At 47.1% G+C, this 19,174-nt stretch overlaps 1 protein-coding gene across 1 annotated transcript; it reads left to right on the forward strand.

The window, feature by feature from the left end:
* The first annotated feature begins 15,515 nt into the window (after positions 1-15,515).
* On the forward strand, positions 15,516-18,573 carry LOC141273759 (transcription factor JunD-like). The gene is made up of 2 exons (XM_073686097.1): positions 15,516-16,845; positions 17,639-18,573. Exon 1 carries the CDS (start codon positions 15,945-15,947, stop codon positions 16,833-16,835), a length of 891 nt encoding a protein of 296 aa, XP_073542198.1. The 5' UTR covers positions 15,516-15,944; the 3' UTR covers positions 16,836-16,845; positions 17,639-18,573.
* Positions 18,574-19,174: the final 601 nt, after the last annotated feature.

Raw genomic sequence — 19,174 nt, forward strand, 5'->3', positions numbered from 1 at the left:
ATTTTTTTTTAAACAGTATGTTCATGTATACCCCCCAGGGGTAAATGTTTGTCAGCCCATACACTTAGTGCATGGGCATTACAAGTATAGGAGGCCCACTCCTTTCTAATGGGAACATTTTTTTATGAGGTCCTCCTTCACGTCTCTTCCAAGGGGCATTGAAGTGCCTCCAAATTTTTGGCAGCCCTTGCATTCACTGCATAGGCCAACACTATGGGAGATTCTCTCCTTTCTAATGGGAATTTGTCGTTACTGTGGCCCTGCTCTATGTGTCTTTAAATTCTTAGTGGGGTTTTTCCTAAAATTTTTCAGCCGTTGGACTCACTGCATACCCTATAACTGTATAGCAGACTCTCTCCTTTCTAAATGGAATTTGTCGTTACTGTGGCCCTGCTCTGTGTGTCTTTAAATTCTTAGTGGGGTTTTTCCTAAAATTGGTCAGCCGTTGGACTCACTGCATACCCTATAACTCTATAGCAGACCCTCTCCTTTCTAATGGTAACATGTCGTACTTGTTACTGTGGCCCTGCTCTGTGTGTCTTTAAATTCTTAGTGGGGTTTTTCCTAAAATTGGTCAGCCATTGGACTCACTGCATACCCTATAACTGTATAGCAGACTCTCTCCTTTCTAATGGGAACATGTCGTACCTTGTTACTGTGGCCCTGCTCTATGTGTCCTTAAATTCTTAGTGGGGTTTTTCCTAAAATTGGTCAGCCGTTGGACTCACTGCATACCCTATAACTGTATAGCAGACCCTCTCCTTTCTAATGGGAACATGTCGTCCTTGTTACTGTGGCCCTGCTCTGTGTGTCTTTAAATTCTTAGTGGGGTTTTTCCTAAAATTGGTCAGCCGTTGGACTCACTGCATACCCTATAACTGTATAGCAGACTCTCTCCTTTCTAAATGAAATTTGTCGTTACTGTGGCCTTGCTCTAAGTGTCTTTAAATTCTTAGTGGGGTTTTTCCCAAATTTTGGCAGCCCTTGCAGTCACAGCATGGGCATTACCACTATAGGAGCTCCTTTATATTGGGAACATTTTTTTTTACTGAGATTCTCCTCTATGTCTCTTCAAAGGAGTATTGGGTTGCGTCCAAATTTTTGACAGTCCTTGCAGTCACTGTATACGCAATAACAGTATAGGAGACCCACTTGTTAATAATGGGAACAACAAAGCATAGCCGGCTGATGGCTCTCTAACAATAGCGAGGGCCGGCTGCTGGCCTTTTAAGAATAGTAAGGGCCGTCTGATGTCCCTATAAAAATAGGATTTATGATTTTCAGAGTCCCTCCATCATAAATAAAAAAGGATGTGTCTGATGATGTGTCACACACCACATTGTCAGATAAGGTTGTAAAATGTTAAAATGACATTTCCCGGTGAATTCATTTGTCTTAAAAAATAACGTAAAAAAACCCCAAAACAATAGGATCTTTCTTTAGTATCAAAAACAGCATCACCAATTTAACCTCAATGTAATCACATTGTTCAGCTCCTGCACCTCCTCCTCCATCTCCGAAATGACCACATCAGTCACAAACTGACAGCACTGCAGCACTGCCTTGGCCAAGCGGCAACAGGCTGTGCTGAAGATAACATGCTTAATGCTTAATTGACAAACCTCCCAGCGCTGCAGAGTTGTTGAAAGCTGTAACACAGCAGCCTGATCTGTGGCTCTAACCGCTGAACATACAGCCAGGCATGGTCGTGTGTGACAATGGGCGGAACCAGGTGACGGAGAAATGACAGCCAGAGTGGATACGGTTTCCCTCTATGCCAGTCCTTTCACCGAGCTAAATACAACTCTCAGCAAAAAAAGCTGTTGACTTGCTCCGTACCGTCCCTCTCCACATTCACCTGTCCACGTGTTTGTGATTAGTCGGTCCTTCCCAGTAAGTGCACTGGGGAGGGCACGGGTAATGTTGTGGGACCCGTGCTTGTGGAAGGCGGAGACGATACCAGGAAAAATAATGGCGGCTGGGGGCCGAGTATGGATACCCGGTCGCCGCCGCCATAAGATTGTGGACAGCTTCCGCCTGTTAGAACCCTCCTGTTAGTTTTTTTCTATTTTGTTGGTCATATGACTTTCTGCCTATATAATTCAGCTCCGCCCTTCTGGCCTTGCTGGACTTCAGTGTTACATTTACTCTTAAGCTAGCCAGGTGCCTTGTACTTAACTCTGTAGTTTGCTTGGTCCTTGCACCACTAGTGCTTTTTGTTTGTTTGTCTTTGCTCTGCTACAATTTCTGCTAGGAGGTGTCCAACTATATCCCAGTCCTTAGTTCTCGTAGGGACTCCTTCCTTATATCTATAGGTCTGCGTTCAGACTAGCCGAGGACTTAGGCGGGTCTGTTCACAAGGAACAGGTCCCCCACTACATCGTAGGGAATCAGCTTAATCCTATTGTAGGGACAGTTTTCCTATCTTTCCTTAGTGCTTGTAGCAGTTCATAACAGTAAGTCCAGCCGAAAAAATAAAACACTCTAAGGAAAGAAATCCAGATATCAGCATGGTGTCGGTTCAGGAGTTGGCTCAACGCCTGCAGGGACTGTCTTTGGAGGTGGCCGAGCTCCAGCAACACGTTGAGTAGCTGTCCTGGAGCGCATTTTGTCGAACCGAAGGTAGGACTGGCAGATTTTTTTTATGGTCAACAGCAAGATTTTTTTTCCTTTAAAAACGCTTGTTTATTATATTTTCGTTTAAGACCCAGATCCTCGGGGAATGAATCACAGTGCATTGGGTTTATAATGTCACTTTTGCGCAAAGAACCACAGGGATGGGCCTTTTCTCTACAACCTAATGATCCGTGTTTTAGATCTGTGGAGGATTTTTTTTCTGCTATGGGGTTGTTGTATGATGATCCTGATCGAGTCTGTAGCGCCGGCGTCCCTGCCCTCTGCTAGGCAGGGACGCTGTTCCCCTCACCTCTCTGCTCCGTGCCCGGCGTCCTCCTCCCGCTCTGCTGGCAGCGCGCGCTCCTTCCCGGCCACTGTGCTTAGGGCGCACGCGCGCGCTCTCCCTCCCTCTTAAAGGGGCCGCGCGCGCCGTCCTAAGGAGTCCCCGGCCAATGGCCGGAGGACTTCACCATATATAAGGCACCTCCTCCAAAATGGAGGTGCCCGAGCAATGTTGTTGCACTGTTCACTACTCTGCTTCAGCCCTCAGGTCCCGTTGCCAGTTACCTGCCAGATACCTGCCAGATTCCTGCCAGCTTGCTGTCTTATTCCTGCCTGATTATCTGCTACCTGCCTGCTAGTCTGAGGTCCGACGGTCTGCCTTACTACTCCTGTCAGTCTGTCTAAGGACCAGTCTGTCCGCTCACCTGGGAGCGCACTTCAGCCACCTGCCTGCTTGCCTGAGGTCCGACGGTCTGCCTTCCAACTCCTGTCAGTCTGTCTATGGACCAGCTTGCCTGCTCACCTGGGAGCACACATCTGCTACCTGCCTGCTAGCCTACCTGGAGGCTCCGCCGTCACATGCTGTGACCACCCGCCTGTCCAGAGACTTCTGCCCGCTCACCTGGGAGCGCTCATCTGCCGCCTGTCTGTTGGTCTTCCTGGAGGCTCCGCCGTCACATGCTGTGACCACCCGCCTGTCCAGAGACTTCTGCCCGCTCACCTGGGAGCGCTCATCTGCCGCCTGTCTGTTGGTCTTCCTGGAGGCTCCGCCGTCACATGCTGTGACCACCCGTTCATCCAGAGACTCTCGCCTGCTCACCTGGGAGCTCACGTCTATCATCAGCCGCCACAGGTCGTACCAACCCTTTACCCAGAGACTGCCCCGGTCACTTGCCGTGACCATCTGCCCGTTCATTCAGAGACTGCCCCGGTCACTTGCCGTGACCATCTGCCCGTTCATTCAGAGACTGCCCCGGTCTCTTGCCGTGACCATCTGCCCGTTCATCCAGAGACTGCCCCGGTCACTTGCCGTGACCTCCAGCCCGTTCACTCAGAGACTGTCCCGGTCACCTGCTGTGACTTCCTGCCCGTCTTCCCTGGTCGCCACCCGCTCCCTTACAAGGACCGCCCCCTTGTATAGTAGCTCAGAGGTTCCGCCTCCCAGACCCGTTACAGAGTCTCATCTGCTGAAACTGAATTAAGACGTTTGAAGCAGGGATCAGGTGATGTGGAAAATTATTGTACATACTTCAGAAGATGGTCGGCTGAAGTGGAATGGAATGACTCGGCATTAAAATGTCTGTTTCTTGCTGGTCTAGGTGAAAGGGTTAAGGATCTGCCGATTGCCTTCCCAAAACCTGGAACCTTGCAGGAGTCAATGCAATTAGCTATACGTGTGGACAGGAGACTGCGTGCTAGGATTAATGAAGAGAAATCTACTGCTATGGCAGCTCCTAGTTTTCAGAGGGTCTGCTCGGAAGGTGGAGAACCGATGGAGATTGGGGTGATGTCACCCCACTCTCATGAAAAAGACCGCAGGTTTGCTAAGGGATTATGTTTTTATTGCGGTAAATCTGACCACTTTATTAAGAACTGTGTGCTTCGTTTGAACAAAGAAAAAAAAAAAGAGGTCAGTTACGCCCGTATAGCTTGTTTAAACTCAAAAGGAGTATTTCTTTCTGGAAGCACCTCATTCCAGGAGAAGTTGATTGAATTTCGGGTATTTGTGGATTGTGGTTCTACACTCAATGTGATTGATAAGGGATTTTTGGAAAAATTTAAATTAGAATCCAAACTTTTGTCATCTCCTAGTTCTGTGGTTGCTGTTGATGGCTCTCCCTTGAAATGTATTACTCATAAGGTTTTTGAATTTCCCCTCACCATTAATGGTATTCACCAAGAGAATTTGGATTTGGCGGTATTAAATAATTTGCCTTCTCCAGTGGTTTTGGGGTTACCTTAGTTAAAATTGCACAATCCTGTACTGGACTGGTCTACTAATGAGATTAAGTCTTGGAGTCGTAAGTGTTATGATAAATGTTGTAACGGTCGCATTGCTGCTGTGGAAAGAGGGGAATTACCTGTACCTATTCAGGATTTTTGGAAGGTTTTTTCTGAGGAGGAGTCGCAAGTTTTGCCTCCTCATAGGGACTATGATTGTACTATTGAGTATTGTACTATCCCTGACAGAAAGGCCTTGGAGGAATACATACAGACAAGCTTGGCCGCCGGTCACATTAGACCTTCTAAGTCACCTGTGGCTGTTGGATTTTTTTTTGTTAAAAAGAAGTACGGCGGTTTACGTCCATGTCTGGATTTTCGCGAAATTAATAAAATTACAGTACGCAATTCCTACCCACTGCCATTAATTCCTGACTTGTTCAACCAGTTAGTGGGGGCCAAGTGGTTCTCTAAAATTGATCTCCGGGGGGCATACAATTTGTTACGTATGAAGGAAGGTGATGAGTGGAAAACTGCTTTTAACACTCCGGTGGGTCATTTTGAGAATCTGGTTATCCCTTTTGGTCTTACCAACGCACCAGTGTTTTTTCAGAACCTTATTAATGACATCCTAAGACCGTTGATCGGTAAGAATGTGGTGGTGTATTTGGATGACATTTTGATTTATTCGCTGGATCTGGAGTCTCATTGGCACAGCGTACGTGAGGTATTGCAGTTGTTAAGTGACAATTCACTTTTTGCTAAGCTGGAGAAATGTGAGTTCGCTGTGCAGAGAATTAGTTTTTTGGGCTACATTATCTCCAGCGAGGGCTTTGAGATGGACTCGGTGAAGGTTCAGGCAGTGCAGGAATGGCCTAGGCCTATTGCTTTGAAATTGATACAGAGATTTTTGAGTTTCGCCAATTATTACAGAAAATTCATTAAGAATTTTTCTATAATTGTTAAGCCGCTGACCGATCTCACCAGGAAAGGTGCGATTACGGTCCAGTGGACTACTGAGGCCATTGAAGCTTTTGTGTATCTCAAGGAGAGGTTCAGTTCTGCCCCCATCCTTATGCAGCCTGATGAGGCCAAGCCTTTTTTGGTCGAGGTTGATGCTTCTTCGGTGGGGGTCGGTGCTGTTTTGTCTCAGGAAAACAAGGATGGAGTACATCCCTGTGCTTTTTTTTCAAAAAAATTTTCTGAGACCGAACTTAATTACGATGTCGGTAATCGGGAATTGCTGGCGATTAAACTCGCATTTGAACATTGGTGTCATCTCTTGGAAGGTGCTAAATTTCCCATTCAGGTTTTCACTGATCATAAGAATCTGATCTATCTTGATGCTGCCAAGCGCTTGAATGCCAGTCAGGCTAGGTGGGCACTTTTTTTTTCGCAGTTTAATTTTTCTGTTACTTACATCCCGGGTACCAAGAATGTAAAAGCTGATGCTTTATCTCGCAGTTTTTCTCCCATGGTTGGTACCGAGGAGGAGGAGAGCATTTTACAGGAAGGTGTTGTGATAGCAGCATTGCACTCCGTTTTGGAAGATGGGATTCTGAAAGCCCAGGAGGATGCCCCATCTAACACTCCCCATGGGAGATTGTTTGTGCCTTTAGGAGAGATTTGTTTGTGGAGTGTCATGAGTCTCGGTTGGCAGGTCATCTAGGAATTTCGGAGACTAAGAGACTTGTCGGTCGCAGTTTTTGGTGGCCTGGGTGGCAGAAGGAAGTCATTAAGTGGGTGCGTCAATGTACTGTGTGTGCTAGATCTAAGTCTTCACATGCTCCTGCTGCGGGGTTGCTTTGCCCTCTGGAGGTTCCTAATGCACCTTAGACGCATCTTGCCATGGATTTTATTACGGACCTTCCTGCCTCTGAGGGTTTCACTGTCATCTGGGTGGTCGTGGACCGTTTTAGCAAGATGTGTCACTTGGTTCCTTTCATCAAACTGCCCTGTGCTAAGACACTTGCTAAGGCTTTTGTTAAGGAAATTGTCAGGCTCCATGGCGTCCCTACCGACATTGTTTCTGATAGGGGACCTCAGTTTGTGGCTCGTTTTTGGCGTGCCTTTTGTGACAGGTTGGGAGTCCATTTGTCATTTTCATCTGGATATCATCCTGAGTCTAATGGACAGCCAGAAAGAAAGAACCAGGATGTTGAACAGTTTTTGCGTTGTTTTGTGGCTGACAATCAAGAGGGGTGGTCTGAGTTTCTGCCACTGGCTGAATTTGCTCTTAACAACCATACATCCTCTTCTGCTGGGTGTTCTCCTTTCTTTTGTTGTACTGGGAGACATCCGTCGTTTGGGTCATTCTCCAAATTGGTATCGGCTGTGGCGGAGGAGGATAATTTTTCCGGTGATTTGGAGAGCCTTTGACTGATGTACGTTGTAACCATCAAGAGGCTAACAAAAATTCCAAGAGGTACTTTGACAGGAAACGTCAAGAGGTTTTGTTTACGGTTGGTGACATGGTTTGGTTGTCCTCTAAGAATCTGCGGTTGAGGATTCCTTCTAAGAAATTGGGCCCGAAGTTTGTAGGGCCGTTTAAGGTGCTTCAGGTAGTTAACCAATCTGCTGTTAGGTTGGAGGTTCCTACCTCCTGGAAGATTAATCCGGTGTTTCATGTTTCCTTATTGAGAAAAGCTGATGTTTCTGATAGGGACGCCACTGTCTCTGTTCCTCCGGTGGTGGAAGACGGTGAATATGAAATTTCTCGCATTCTTAATTCTAGATGGCATACAGGGAGATTGCAGTATCTCGTCGCTTGGAAAGGTTTCGGTCCCGAGGATAACTCCTGGGTAAGGGCGGATGATGTCTCAGCTCCTAGACTTGTCGGAGCGTTTCACAGGAGGTTTCCTGATAGACCTGGGCCTGGAGGATCCGGAGGATCCTCATAGAAGAGGGGGTACTGTTAGAACCCTCCTGCTAGTTTTTTTCTATTTTGTTGGTCACATGACTTTCTGCCTATATAATCCAGCTCCGCCCTTCTGGCCTTGCTGGACTTCAGTGTTACATTTACTCTTAAGCTAGCCAGGTGCCTTGTACTTAACTCTGTAGTTTGCTTGGTCCTTGGACCACTAGTACTTTTTGTTTGTCTTTGCTCTGCTACAATTTCTGCTAGGAGGTGTCCAACTATATCCCAGTCCTTAGTTCTTGTAGGGACTCCTTCCTTATATGTATAGGTCTGCATTCAGACTAGCCGAAGACTTAGACTGGTCTGTTCACAAGGATCAGGTCCCCCGCTACATCGTAGGGAATTAGCTTAGTCCTATTGTAGGGACAGTTTTCCTATCTTTCCTTAGTGCTTGTAGCAGTTCATAACACCGCCTCCACGAGCTTAAAAGGCCATATTTCAAGTGCAAACAGCTGCCCAGAAATCTGGCAGTTTAGTGTTGCGGCCTGTGGGTGGGTTGCTGGCTGTATACTTGCGCTTGCATTCCAAGTAACAGAAAACTAAGCAGATGGTGACCTCTATCATCATCATGGCCTCACCTCGGCACTATGAACTCTCCTGAAGGAGAAGCCAGGGCCCACCGGAGGAGTCTCCGGTTCTCTGGTGGGCCCGTCCAACCCTGCCGAGAAGCAGCCCTGGCTAAGAAAAGTGTGGGGTAAGGTTCCCGGACACTCTATGGCTGCTTTCTAATGTGGATCGGACATGCTTATGCATGTTATTTCTTAAACCGCATTGCAGATCAGGCCATTGTCCAACTCTGTATTCATGAAATTAAATGCGTAAAGAAAGATGTTTGTGTATCAAAGCACCACCGACAAGTGCGAGTTGATGTTGGATGGGCTGCCATTGCTTCTGCAACAAGCTGCATTAGAGGACTTCCTGGGAGAAATGACACCCAGGGTAGATATGGTTTCCCTCTATGCCAGTCCTTTTACCGAGCTAAATACAACTCTCAGCAAAAAAAGCTGTGGACTGGCTCCGTACCGTCCCTGGCCACATTCACCTGTCCACGTGTTTGTGGTTAGGCGGTCCTTCCCAGTAAGTGCACTGGGGAGGGCACGGGTGATGTTGTGGGACCCGTGCTTGTGGAAGGCGGAGACGATACCTGGAAAAATAGTGGCGGCTGGGGACCAAGTATGGACAACCGGCCGCCGCCGGCATGAGGTTGTGAAAAGCTTCCGCCTCCATGAGCCTAAAAGGCCATATTTCAAGTGCAAGCAACAGGCCAAAAATCTGGCAGTTTAGTGTTGTGACCTGTGGGTAGGTGGGTGGCTGGCTGCATACTTGCGCTTGCATTCCAAGTAACAGAAAACTAAGCAGATGGTGACCTCTATCATCATCTTGGCCTCACCTCGGCACTATGAACTCTCCTGAAGGAGAAGCCAGGGCCCACCGGAGGAGTCTCCGGCTCTCTGGTGGGCCCGTCCAACCCTGCCGAGAAGCAGCCCTGGCTTAGAAAAGTGTGGGGGAAGGTTCCCGGACACTCTATGGCTGCTTTTTTAATGTGAATCGGACATGCTTATGCATGTTATTTCTTAAACCGCTTTGCAGATCAGGCCATTGTCCAACTCTGTATTCATGAAATTAAATGCGCAAAGAAAGATGTTTGTGTGTCAAAGCACCACCGACAAGTGCGAGTTGATGTTGGACAGGCTGCCATTGCTTCTGCAACAAGCTGCATTAGAGGACTTCCTGGGAGAAATGACACCCAGGGTAGATACGGTTTCCCTCTATGCCAGTCCTTTCATCGAGCTAAATACAACTCTCAGCAAAAAAAGCTGTGGACTGGCTCCATACCGTCCCTGGCCACATTCACCTGTCCACGTGTTTGTGGTTAGGTGGTCCTTCCCAGTAAGTGCACTAGGGAGGGCACGGGTAATGTTGTGCGACCCGTGCTTGAGGAAGACGGAGACGATACCGGGAGAAATAGTGGCGGCTGTGGACCAAGTATGGACACCCAGCCGCCGCCGGCATGAGGTAATGAAAAGCTTCCACCTCCACGAGCCTAAAAGGCCACATTTCAAGTGCAAGCAGCTGTCAAAAATTTGGCACTATAGTATTGCAGCCTGTGGGTGGGTGGGTGTCTGGCTGCATACTTGCGCTTTCATTCCAAGGAATGGGGTAGGGACAACTGAACGCTGCACTGGGACAAGGACGTGGACGGTGATTGTTGCAAGTCTGCAACGACAGGTGCATGGCGGGAGGCATCTTCGCATGCGCCAAGGATCACGTATGATGGGCACACTTTTAGGCAGTGACCTGGGAGTCAGAAATGCTTCTAGAGGTCTTCCCCATGCTGTTTCCATGTCTTTTCAGCACTGTATGCATGTGTCTGATGATGTGTCACACACCACATGGCCAGATAAGGTTGTAAAATGTTAAAATGACATTTCCCAGTGAATGCATTTGTCTTTGTTGAAAGCAATGCAAAAGTGCAAAAACGCATCAAAAACGCTACGTGTGTACATAGCCCATGGTGTGGAGGAGTATTTTTGGTTTTGGTTATTTATTTTGCCTTATATACAAGTCATTACCCTGGAAAGGATGTTCCTTAACATATTGCCCGGGAAAATCCATTTTGGTTTTGTATGTGTTATTGTGAATCCGTAAAAGTGGCGTAATACTCTGACAACGTTGTTGACAGCAGTGACCTGGGAGTCAGAAATGCTCCCATTGGTCTTCCCTATGCTGTTCCCATGTCATTTGAGCACTTTTCCCATCGATTTGGGCAATTTTCAGGCCCTCTGCAGACCGCCGGGGGGAGCCGCCTGAAAAATGCTCGAGTTTCCCATAGACTTACATTGGGCTCGTTGCTCGGGTCGAGCACCCGAGCATTCCAATTTGCTCGACCCGAGCAACGAGTACCCGAGCATTTTAGTGCTCGCTCATCACTACCTGGTATAGGTGCGTATGCCAGTCGGTGCTAAAGATGATAATATCATCTAGATACGCGGACGCGTACTCCTGATGAGGCTTGAGCACTATGTCCACCAGCCTCTGGAATGTAGCCGGGGCCCCATGTAACCCAAAAGGTAAGACCACATAGTGATATAGACCCTCCAGAGTTATGAAGGCATTTTTTTCTTTCACAGATTCCGTGAGAGGTACCTGCCAATAACCCTTGGTGAGATCGAGCGTGGTAAAGTACTGGGCCTGCCCCAGTCTCTCAATCAGCTCATCCACCCTGGGCATTGGATATTGGTCATATTTCAACACTTCATTTAATTTCCGGAAATCGCTACAGAAGCGTAACGATCCGTCTGGTTTCGGAATCAGCACGATGGGGCTAGCCCACTCACTCCGTGATTCATCGATGATGCCTAACTGGAGCATTTGATTTACCTCAGCCGTGATGGCTTGCCTCCGGGCTTTGGGTACCTGGTACAGTCTCATTCGCACTGTTACCCCAGGTTCGGTGACAATGTCATGTTGGAGAACCGTAGTCCTACCCGGTAGCTCTGAGAACACGTCGGTATTCTGCTGCACCAGTGAGCGAGCCTCCCGTTGCTGCTGTTTAGTGAGAGCATCACTTATCCTGACCTCTCATCCGGACGCATCCCTGGCTGAAGGTAGAGAACTCTCTGGCGATATGCCCGAAGTGACGTCTGTAACTAAACACTCTCAATCTTTCCAAGGTTTTAGCAGGTTTACATGGTAAAGCTGCTCAGGTTTCCTCCTTCCGGGCTGATACACCCGGTAATTTACCTCCCCCACCTTTTCTCGAACCTCATATGGCCCTTGCCACTTGGCCATGAGCTTACTCTCGGCTGTGGGTACCAGTACTAATACCCGATCGCCCTTATTAAAAGACCTGACTGTGGCTCTTTTATTATATGTGCGCCTCTGGACTGCCTGGGCATCTAACAGATGTTCTTTCACGGTGGGCATGACCGCCGCAATCCGGTCCTGCATACTAGCCACGTGTTCAATTATACTCCTATGTGCAGTCGACTCTTGTTCCCACGTCTCTCTGGCTACGTCCAACAGACCCCTAGGGTGTCTGCCGTACAATAACTCAAAGGGAGAGAACCCTGTGGAAGCCTGGGGTACCTCACGGACGGCGAACATCAAATAAGGTAGCAACATGTCCCAATCCCTTCTGTCCTTAGAAACCACCTTTTTTAACATGGACTTGAGGGTTTTATTGAACCGTTCTACTAGCCCGTCGGTTTGAGGGTGGTACACCGTGGTGCGCAATTGCTTAATTTTTAGCATTTTGCACAGTTCCCTTGTCACCTTGGACATAAAAGGGGTCCCTTGATCCGTCAGGATCTCCTTAGGTAGTCCAAGGTGACAGAACATGGCAAACAGCTCCCGTGCAATCAGTTTCGCCGAGGTGTGGCGTAGCGGTATAGCCTTCGGGTACCGGGTGGCATAGTCGACAACCACCAGTATATGTTGGTGGCCATGAGCAGATTTTACAATGGGCCCTTCCAAGTACATTGCAATCCGTTCAAAAGGCACCTCTATCACTGGCAGGGGTACCAATGGGCTACGGAAACTGGCGGTGTGTGTGGTCAGTTGATATTCGGGGCAGGATTCGCAGTACTTTTGGACCTCCGCGTAAATCCTCGGCCAAAAGAACCGCTGCAAGATACGTTCTTGCTTCTTTTTAACCCCTAAGTGTCCACCCAGCAGGTGTGTGTGTGCCAAATCTAGAACCGCCCGACGGTACGGCTGAGGTACCACTAACTGTCTACCCTATAGAGCAACTCACCGTTGACTACCATGCGTGGAAATACAGTATCTGCACCGGGCTGTTGAGCTACGCCATTTACCTCTAACACCCTTTCCCGCGCCCGAGTCAGGGTGGGATCCTGTAGCTGAGCTGTCCCAAACGTGTCCCGGGACACTTCCAGCTCGGGGATTGATGGGGTCTCCTCGACCGCTCCTGCCAGCACCTTTAGGGGAGACCTACCAGGGTCACATCTGTCCCTAGGTTGGACACCCCTACGGCAGGTATCCCCGACTCGGGTTCGTAGGGTACAGAGCCTGTAATAAATTTTACCGAGGAAGAGTGGATTTTGTTTTTCCACAGAGTCCAGAACAGGGGCAAGTCTCTTCCCAACACAGTCCCATAGGGAAGTTTTTACCACCCCCACCACATGTTTTATGTCGCCACATGGCGTGGACAAAGCTACCTCCGCGGTTGGGTACTCTCAGAGGTCTCCATGGATACACACAACCCGACTGTCCGTCCACTGGGGTTGTCTCCTGCCACCAGCGACCCATGCACCAAAGTCACTAGGCTCCCCGATTCTAGGAGGGCCTTCGTGAGGTACCCATTAACCAGTACCTGGCACAGTTGGGGTTCACTGTCTTAGGGGTCGACACTCGCAGTGCAGACGGTCTTGGCGTACATTGAAACCCGGCGGTTATACCCGCAGGCCATGGGCTCCGTAGTCAGGGGGCAGTTAGCAACCACATGTCCCGGCCCCTGACACTGCCAGCACCTAATGGTGGAGGTATTGTTCAGTCTTATGACCGTTTGGGAGGGAACCGGTCTCCTGCTACTCTCACTCCGGGGTACCCCTTCAGCACGGACACGGTTCTGACTGTCCTCAGCAGAGGGACGCGACCCCCTTCCCGATTCCTGGGTTGGCAGGGATCGGCGTGACAGCCGAGAGGGGGCAGAGTCCTGGATAAAGTCCTGAGTGGCCGAGTAGCGTTCGATCAGGCTGACCACCTGGTTGAGGGTGCCGGGGTCCCCTTGTCCCACCCAACGTTGTATAGCAGCCAGCAGAGTCCTCACCAGCCTGTCGACCACCACCCTCTCCACCATCTGGGCTGGAGTCAAAGACTCAGGCTAGAGCCACCTCTTTACCAGCTGCAAAAGGTCATAAGCCTGAGACCGGGCGGGTCGGGTCTTCACAAAGGCCAATGAAAACAGGCGCTGAGCCCTCACGTACGTATTGACCCCCAGCTGGGCAAGGATCTCACCTTTGAGGTCGAAATAGGCCTTCTGGGCATCGCCGACCAAAAACGGTGCAACGACTTCTGCCCACTGGCCGGCTGGTAGGTTTTCCTGCTCTGCTGTGCATTCGTAGATGGTCAGGAAGGCTTCCACGTCGTCCTCCGGTCCCATCTTTCTCAACGCTGAGCGAACCTTGTCCCGGGCCTCTCGACATTCCGGAATCGGTGTTGTGGCTGTTTCCCGCAGGGCAGCAATCTGTTGCAGCAACAGTTCATTTGTTTTTTTGCTGCTGCTGGTACAGTAACTGATGCTGCTGTTGTGCTGCTGCTCCCACTCCTGCTGTTGCCGCTGAGACTGCAGCTGCTGCTGATTGTGCTGCTGCTTCCGCTCCTGCTGTTGCCGCTGAGACTGCAGCTGCTGCTGATTGTGCTGCTGCTTCCGCTCCTGCAGTTGCCATTGGAGACTCTGGTGCTGCTCCTGCTGTTGCCGCTGAGACTGCAGCTGCTGCTGCTCGGTAAGTACCAGCTGCTTAAACAGCTCCTCCATTTTGTCCACGGGGTGGGGCTGAAAGGTGGCAGGCCGGATTGTGGTCATGTCGCTGCCGGTGGGGTATGCCTTAGTCACAATGCCCGCTTTCTCCACCAAGTTGTAAGGCAGCGGTGTTCACACCGTGCAGTAACTGAGGCAGTGACCCAAGCAAGTCCAACATAAACAGCTTTATTCAGCAACTCACAGGTAAAAAGAAAAGTCCTCCGGTTTGTAGCCAGGTTAACATGAGTCCTTAAACAACGGTTGCCGTGGGCAACGGCCGCGCCAAGCCGCTCAGAGCCTGACGGGTGCATAGCCTTCCTAGGTGTGGGTTCAGCTACTCACAGGCCCGCCAAACTTTCCTCCTATGCTTCTAGCTGGTCCCAACACTGAACAACACTAATCCTTAATGCAGGGTTTTTAAAGGACCTGTGGCAAGAGCCACTGGAAAACCTGGGTTGGAGGGAGGAGGCCGCCCCACTGCCTTCCTGTAGCCTCCTCCAAGAAATGAAGGCCCTGCCGGGTTTTGCTAATCTGCCTTAGCCAGATAGCCTGACCAGGTCAATGCTCACCTTCATTCCTGCATTGCAGCCGCAGCTGTGTCTGTGACTGCAATGCACTCCAATGGATTTGATAGGTCTCTGTACACATTCTGGGGGATATATAACGTCCCTCGTATACGATCTCCGCCACTGCCTCACACTTTCCATTAACTTGTATTGTAAAGTATGGAGTGTTTTCCTATCAGAAAATGCCTGAAGAATTACCTTGTCACTTCTTTTAAATGCTGGGTGGTTTGGAAAGCCTGAAGTGTTTAAAAGATGCTCAAAAGTCTGAAAAATATGAACAAGCTCTTTTTGCATAGAAATAAATAGGAACATGAGCGTTCTGTGAGAACTTTTTCCAGAGTTTGTAAAAGCGATTCACTGAAAAAACGCTGTAAAAAGACACAAACTTAGTTTCTGGGCCAGGCAAGTCCCAATTAAACTATGTCCTCTTCTGTACAAAACTTCCTTAGCTATTATACATTTTTTTAAAAGACAGATTCCTTAGCTGCTCTATCGGGTAACGCAGAACAACTAAGACGGGAAGTAACACTGCATATGCCTATAAATATCTGTGATGTTCTCTCTGCCGAGGTGAGCTCTTTAATATAAAAATAAACCATCATATGACGTTGATTCCCTTACTCATTGGTGGAAATTATGTAGAACCTGATGGGTTAATGAATTACCTCAGCCCAGACTCCCTTTCGCTGTTTGCCATATACAGAAAGTTACCCTGACAACTATGCAAATGAAGGAATCTCAGAACATCATAGTGAACCAATCTCAGTACACAAAAGTGTCATCATGTGTGAGGAAAGGCATATAAGAGAAAGAAGGCAGTGGCATTGCTCAGTATGGCATGAGAATGCAGAAGACGAAGTGCTTCAAGAATTACCACTGCAACCCGATCATTGAGAACTAACAGCGGAAGGCCCAACAGAAAAGACCGTATTACAGTGCCATCACTTAAAAGAAAGAAAGGCTACTACATTCCAAGAACCTTACGTTTTAAAGGATATTAGGCTGCCAACAAGATATCCCATATGGACACAGGTATACTGTGGGAGCAGAACCTGAAATCACAAGCATTGCTAAACTTCTTAATGCTTTCTAACAAGGGAATACAGACGTCAACTTGTTTCACATTGCACCAGTGGATATGGAATTGCCCTTTTACCATGATGATTTATTGAATGTGTACCCGGTTTCCTTCCCTCATTCCCCTATTGCAAGCAAGATGATGAAAAAGGATGTGAATCTAAACATAATTGATGAAATGCTGCCATATGAAAAGCCTCACCATGTTGAGGGAAATGAACTAATAAACCTTATCGACATGGGACTTATGAACCTAACTTCACTTGATCTTGAGAGACGTATCCAGTCAAACAGTGTGGGTGCTACACATTCCACTAGTAGCCATTGTTTGTTTCCTAAGATGCCTGACGTGGAGCAGGGATTTTCTGAGGGATTTGTGCTGCCACTTGGGGACCTACATAAACAAAGCCAACTGAGCAATAGTATGAAAATTAGCTCAGTGTCTACTGGTGATCCTGTTCATCCTCCTGAACCCTTACATACCTCAGTTTATGTCAATCTTAACAATTATGGTATTGAAACTCTGGGCACTACAACAAGCTACAATACAGATCCTGTCTTTTACCATATTCTGCCAACTAACATGGAAGAACCGTCTGCCTATCCTACACAAAGACTGCATGCAGTAAAAGATGAACTTCAAATAGTCCCAGAGATGACTAGTTTTGGAGAAAGCCCTCCATTATCACCCATAAACATGGACAACCAGGAGAGAATCAAAGCAGAAAGAAAGAAACTCAGAAACAGAATAGCAGCTACCAAATGCAGAAAAAGAAAACTTGAACGGATTTCAAGGTTAGAAGACAAAGTAAAGAATCTTAAAATACAAAACACGGATCTAGCTTCCACTGCTAGTATACTAAAGGAGCAGGTGGCACAACTTAAACAGAAGGTGATGAGCCATGTCAACAGTGGCTGCCAGCTTTTGCCTTACCATGCCCAAGCATACTGAAGTCTACAAGGTGAGGATAAAATGTGTTTCATCTTGACTGTATTACCGAATGCACAGGACAATCCCCAAACTATAGATGAACATTTTTTATCACACGGACACTGTGCCGTTTGTAGAAACATAGTATCAAAGTTGTTATAACCATTGTTTCCATCTTTTAATGAAATAAAATAACCAAACCGCAAAGAATGTACATATAGCTAAAAACAAAATGAAAATGCTCACTAGACCCTCATCCTAAAATAATAGTTGGCATGCCGTATTTCTGCGCAGCATGAGGTCAAGCTGTTTACACTTCTCTTAGAATTCCTTTGCACTTTACCATTGTTTTAAATTTCACCATCAGTTATGCCATGTGTCCTCCAAATAGCAGATATTCTAACCACTTCTAATATTTTAGCACAAACGTTCTAGCTTAAAAGGTAAAATTCTCATACAAGCATGGTATGCTAATGCAAACATTGTTATGAGCAGGCTACTTTTCTTACAACTGTAAATGAAGATGCTGATGCCACAGGTAGCCAGACACCTTAGAGAACTGTTGGGCTAAAAACAGTTCATCAGACAGCTATTCCTCCTGAACTGACCATACACATCAAGCTTGACTCAACTAATTGGGGAGAAGGAAATAGGTTGTGAATTTAAAGAGATGCAAGACAGGACTTTCTTAAGATATCTGCAAATCCCAGAAGTGGGAGCTGTCTTTCAGACACTTATGGCACATCTTGTGGCAATGGCAGAGATTTCTGAGATGGGAATACTCCTTTAGGGTATGTTTACACTAGGTGTTTTTTTCTCTACAGCAAAACCTGATCTCTTGGCAGGAAAGAAGCTGCATCAAAAATGCAGGTTTTGGTGTGTTTTTTGGTGCGTTTTTTAGGATCCCAAAGTTCAGCTTTGCTTCCACCACAGAAGCACGAACACAGGTCACCAATGCAAGACAAATGTGAAACCTTATTAACCAGAATTTCAAATGTAACAGTGGGGGGAGGTGAATTGATCAGGAATAGTTACCTAAGACACTGGCAGTGCATTGAGTTTGTAGGACACTATTTATTTTCACACTATGGTCTGCCATTGAGTTGCTCAAGGATTGTTCAATTTCACACCTACGTGGGCCACAGGTATTGTTCAATCTCACACCTAGCTCAGCCAAAGTCTACATTTTACACATCACTAATTTAATTAAACTGTCCTAATCCAAACTGCCATCTCAAGTGAGCAAGACAAGATGGTAAAATCACAATGAGTTTCACATACTGCTGTACTTGCCTTTTTTCACTAAAAATGCAGCAAAACCTGATAGCTATGTTCACACTAGGCGTTTTTTCAGCATTTGTTCACCACTCATTACTTTCAATGGGTGAAAAACGCTGATAAAATGCAGAAAAAACGCTGAAAGAAGTGACATGCTCTGTTGTGCAAAAAAACATGCAAAGTACAAAATACTGATGACACAAAAACCAATGTGTGTGCATGAGATTTCTGAAATCTCATAGACTTTGCTGGTATTGTAAAACGCAGCTGAAAATTTGCATTTAAAAAAAAAAAAAAAAAAAAAATTCGCTGAAAAAACGCCTAGTGTGAGCATGGCCTTACACTCTGACCAACCTATCAGTTGTATTATGGCACCCAAACAAGTTTGCAAGCTTCTACTATAAAGCTATATGCTTTTGATGGCACATAGTGTTTTTTGCTGGAGGATTTAATATGAAACTGAGCAACACTCCATTGAACACAATACAATGGTGGTATTGTCCTGTTGCTTATAGCAGTGTTCCCCAACTCCAGTCCTCAAGGCCCACCAACAGGTCATGTTTTCAGGATTTCCTTAGTGTTACACAGGTGATAATTCCATCACCTGCACAGGCAATAATTCCATCACCTGTGCAATACTAAGGAAATCCTGAAATCATGACCTGTTGGTGGGTCTTGAGGACTGGAGTTGGGGAACACTGGCTTATAGGGAGAATAACTATAAGATTGAGTTGTGCAGAGATGCCATAATGCGTCACACAGAGACAAAGCATGTACCTTAGGCCAAGTTCCCACCACATTTGGGCATATGGTATAGAGATACATTTATGAATAAAGTAAACTTAAAGGCTATGTTTACATATACAACCATCTTCAATTATATAGCAAAAATAATATTTAGTAGTTTTTTTGTTGCTGTAGCAGCATACACTTTTCAGCAATCAATAATTGTGTTCAGGCAACAAGAACTGTAAGCCAAGTTCATAGAATCATAGACTGTTATAGTTGGAGGGGACCTCCAGGGTCATCGTGTCCCACCCCCTGCTCATTGCAGGATTCAATAAACCATCTCAGACAGATGT

The sequence above is a fragment of the Phyllobates terribilis genome, unplaced genomic scaffold, assembly GCF_046119375.1.
Source record: "Phyllobates terribilis strain yellow unplaced genomic scaffold, ASM4611937v1 Scaffold_1__5_contigs__length_1240528914, whole genome shotgun sequence".
Classification (NCBI taxonomy): domain Eukaryota; kingdom Metazoa; phylum Chordata; class Amphibia; order Anura; family Dendrobatidae; genus Phyllobates; species Phyllobates terribilis.

Bases quoted from the DNA above. Each gene is read 5' to 3' on its own strand.
- LOC141273759 (XM_073686097.1), top strand. From the start codon at position 15,945: ATGGAATTGCCCTTTTACCATGATGATTTATTGAATGTGTACCCGGTT.